At 43.8% G+C, this 3,529-nt stretch overlaps 1 protein-coding gene across 1 annotated transcript; it reads left to right on the top strand.

The window, feature by feature from the left end:
• Nucleotides 1–1,302: 1,302 nt before the first annotated feature.
• Muc21 (mucin 21, cell surface associated) lies at nucleotides 1,303–2,832 on the top strand. Its single transcript, XM_046450806.1, has 2 exons — nucleotides 1,303–2,334; nucleotides 2,656–2,832. Exons 1-2 carry the CDS (start codon nucleotides 1,303–1,305, stop codon nucleotides 2,830–2,832), a joined length of 1,209 nt encoding a protein of 402 aa, XP_046306762.1.
• Nucleotides 2,833–3,529: the final 697 nt, after the last annotated feature.

Here is a 3,529-nt window from a genome sequence, read left to right as displayed (position 1 = left end):
ATAAGATTTTTTTAAAAAAATTGACAGGCAGGGTGAGGTGCTGGGAACTCATGATCAAGTTAGTAGTAAAATAAGCCACAAATGAGATGGGAAAATAAAGGCTGTGGAAGCTATGTATCCTTATCTTCAGGGTAGTGAGGATCAAAAGGTAGGCACAGCCTAAACTCTAGGTGATCCTGGAAGAAGTTGGAGACCTTCCCTATGCCTGTAGACTCTGGTTGACAGCCCTTCTTTTTGGGAGATCTTATGCATTTATGTTGCACATAACTTATTCTCTAGCCTTTGCATAGTGATCAGGAGTCTCTGGAACATTGATGTATATAGAATCACCTGGCTCTTCTGAAGATGCAGAAACCTGGGCCCCATGTCAAACTGATTCATTTAGTCTGGAGGCTGGGAGTCTTTATTTTTGGCAAGCTCTCCCAGGTGATCTGATGTGGGTGTTTTCTGAGAAATATTCAGAGAAATATTTTCTAAGAAGGAAGTAATACTACTTTTAGAGTGAATCAAACTGGGTGTGGTGGTGCACTCCTGTAACTAGTGACTCGGAAGATGAAGGCAAGAGGATCACAAATTAGGGGCCAACCTGTGCAATTTAGTGAGAGCTCATCTCAAAATAAAATTTTAAAAGGGGTTAAGTATATAGTTAAGTGGCAGAGGGCTTTTCTAGTATGCATGAGGCCCTTGGCTCAATCCCCTGTACTGGAAAAAAAAAAAAGAATAAATCTAAACATATTAGTGTCACCTAATCCTGGATTACTTATTTTTCTTTTTGCAGAGCTGGAGACCAAATCTATGGCCTCACACCTGCTGGGCAAAAGCTTTGTCACTGAGCTCTACATGCCCTAGCTGTATACTTCCTTTATGATACTTCTTATCTGTAGTGAATCTTCTATAGCAGAATATGGAATAAGTTTATCTATGAGTAAGCCTATGTTTTGTAACTATTACATTGGGGATGAGAAGGAGAGAGTGACTTAGCTAAGTACAAATTCAATAGCCTGGATTCAACTTCCTGTTTCATGAATCCTAGCTATATAAACTTGGACAACCACCACCGTTTCTAATCCTGAGTTTCTTTACCTTAGCTGATGATAATAATAATATCTACATTGAAGGGCTGTGGTGAGCATTAAATACAATTATCCATGTAATGAATTTAACTAACCATTGAGCAGGAAGTGTATATGCTTTACATATATTTGTTATTACTTATCTTTAGTAATAACCACAAGTGTTACAGGCACATCTGCCCACACAGGTTCCAGTGAAACCTCAACTGCCTCTGACATATCTACCCCCATGGCAACCAGCTCAACATTCAACCAAACCACCACTGTAACATCCAATGGTAGATCCAGTACAACTTCTGGAGGAACCAGTATAATCTCCTATACTGTATCCAGAGTGAGCTCCCATGAAAGCACAGTTGCCAACACTGGATCCAGTGTGATCTCCAATGGGGCCAACACAACTTCCAACACTACTTCCACTGCAAACTCTGGTAGGGCCAATACAATCTCCAGCCCTAGAACCACATTGAACTCTGATAGTACCAGCACAACGTTCAACCCTGAAATCAATTTTACCTCCAGTGGGGCCAGCACAGCCTCTAACAGTATATCCATTACAACCTATGTTGAGACCAATGCAACCCCCTACACTGCTTCCACATCATCTTCTAGTGAGGGCAGCAGAACTTCCAACACTGTTTCTAGTGCAACCTCTGATGAGGTCAGCACAGCTATCAACACTGGATCTAGAGTGACCTCCAGTGGGTCCAGCACAACCTCTAACACTGCATCCATTACAACCTCTGTTGAAGCCAATGTAACCCCCAATACCACATCTTCCATTGCTGTGTCCAGTGCAACCTCTGATGAGGTCAGTGCAGCTATCAACACTGGATCCAGTGTGACCTTCAGTGGGGCCAGCACAATCTCTAACACTGCATCCATTACAACCTCTGTTAAGACCAATGCAATTCCCAACACCACATCCACATTGACTTCCAATGAGGGCAGCATAACCTCCAATGCTGTGTCCAGTGCAACATCTGATAAGGTCAGCACAGCTATCAACACTGGATTCAGTGTGACCTCCAGTGGGATGAGCACAACCTCCAACCCTGGATCAAATGCAACCTCCAAAGTCTCTACCACACCTGCTTCAACTGGAATACACACAACTTTCTACAGAATTAGTACAAGTATTACTACTCCAGTGAATGAGGTGAAGCCCAGTGGGTCCCTGGAGCCTTGGGAAATCTTCCTCATCACCCTCGTCTCAATTGTAGTGGCTGTGGGGCTCTTTGCTGGGATCTTCTTTTGTATGGTGAGTGCCTAATACCTGTGGGGAGGAGCAGCAGGAATATAAAGAAACAGAATAAACAGCATAAACTTCTAGTCAGGGGCCAGTAAGGAGGAAATGGAGATCAAGAGAGTTACAAATAAAAATAACAAGTTGGAACCAGAAGAGCCAATCAATGTGCATAGAAAACCATTGACCTATGAGAAAAGGGTGCTGGAAAAGGACTACATATTGGAGGGAGGAGTGTTAGCTGAGAGAGATGGGTGAAAGAGGGAGATGATTCTAAAGGGATCCATGGTGAAGACTTGGGTATGATTCTGAAACAACTGTCTCTTCTTTTTCTAGAGAAACTACCTGTCCCTGAGAAACATCTTAGACACAGCTGTCTACTACCCCCATGGTACCTACCGTGGCCCAAGCCCTCCAAAGAATCATGCAGTCTCCCACAGGCCTAGCTGGAGCCCTAACTGGTTCCGGAGGAGACCAGTATCCCCAGTGGCCATGGAGATGAGTGGAAGATAGAATTTCCCAAGTGGCCCCTGAGCTGGAGTGCCACATCCTTCAGGGAGGAAGCAGACCTGAGGACCCGAGACCTGAGTTTCCTCTTATTCCTCCCTACAAGTCCCTTCCCAGCTTCATTTGATTCCCTGACATCCTTAAGAAAGACACTAACTGCCCTCTTTTATCTTTAGCAGAGATGGAGAAAAGGATAATATATTGCTAATTTAACTAAGAAATAAATACATCCAATGTCTGACAGAATCGGAATGTGCGCAAGTGGGCGTGTTGCATTTCTCAATTACCTGAGAGAACTTCCATGCTAGAATCCATTTAGCATTCAAAATCTCCACAGTACAATCCAGAGACCTCATTCATACCAAAGTATCCTCATTTTCTAATCCTTCCCGTGCCAAGCAGGACCCCCATGTCTATGAGACTCACCCAATTTGGCAGGAGAATTGAATTTGGAATGATGAGAAGGGAGGGTAGGGACCAGAGTTGGTACTTTAAAGAGATTGGGTTGTGGTTCACAAAGAACCCAGTGATATAGAGGAGGGGCAATTATATGCATGGGGGTGGAGGCAAGGATTGTGCACCTCAAGTTATAGTTCCTAAGCCCTTGCAGGTGCTCTAGACCTGGATCTCTTGTCAGAGTGAGGGTCCTCGTTGATACCTCTCTCAGACTGCTACCTTGAGAAGCAGAGAGAAAGAGCTTCTT

The sequence above is a fragment of the Marmota monax genome, unplaced genomic scaffold (genome assembly GCF_021218885.2).
Source record: "Marmota monax isolate L192 unplaced genomic scaffold, Marmota_monax_Labrador192_F-V1.1 WCK01_AAM20220418_F8-fsc00474, whole genome shotgun sequence".
In the NCBI taxonomy this organism is placed as follows: domain Eukaryota; kingdom Metazoa; phylum Chordata; class Mammalia; order Rodentia; family Sciuridae; genus Marmota; species Marmota monax.
This window is presented reverse-complemented; position numbering and strand designations above follow the sequence as displayed.

Excerpts from the sequence above, each read along its gene's own strand:
- Muc21 (XM_046450806.1), top strand. The coding sequence starts at position 1,303 with ATGGCAACCAGCTCAACATTCAACCAAACCACCACTGTAACATCCAAT. Across the intron at positions 2,335-2,655 it reads CTGGGATCTTCTTTTGTATG|AGAAACTACCTGTCCCTGAG; the intron begins GTGAGTGCCTAA and ends TTCTTTTTCTAG.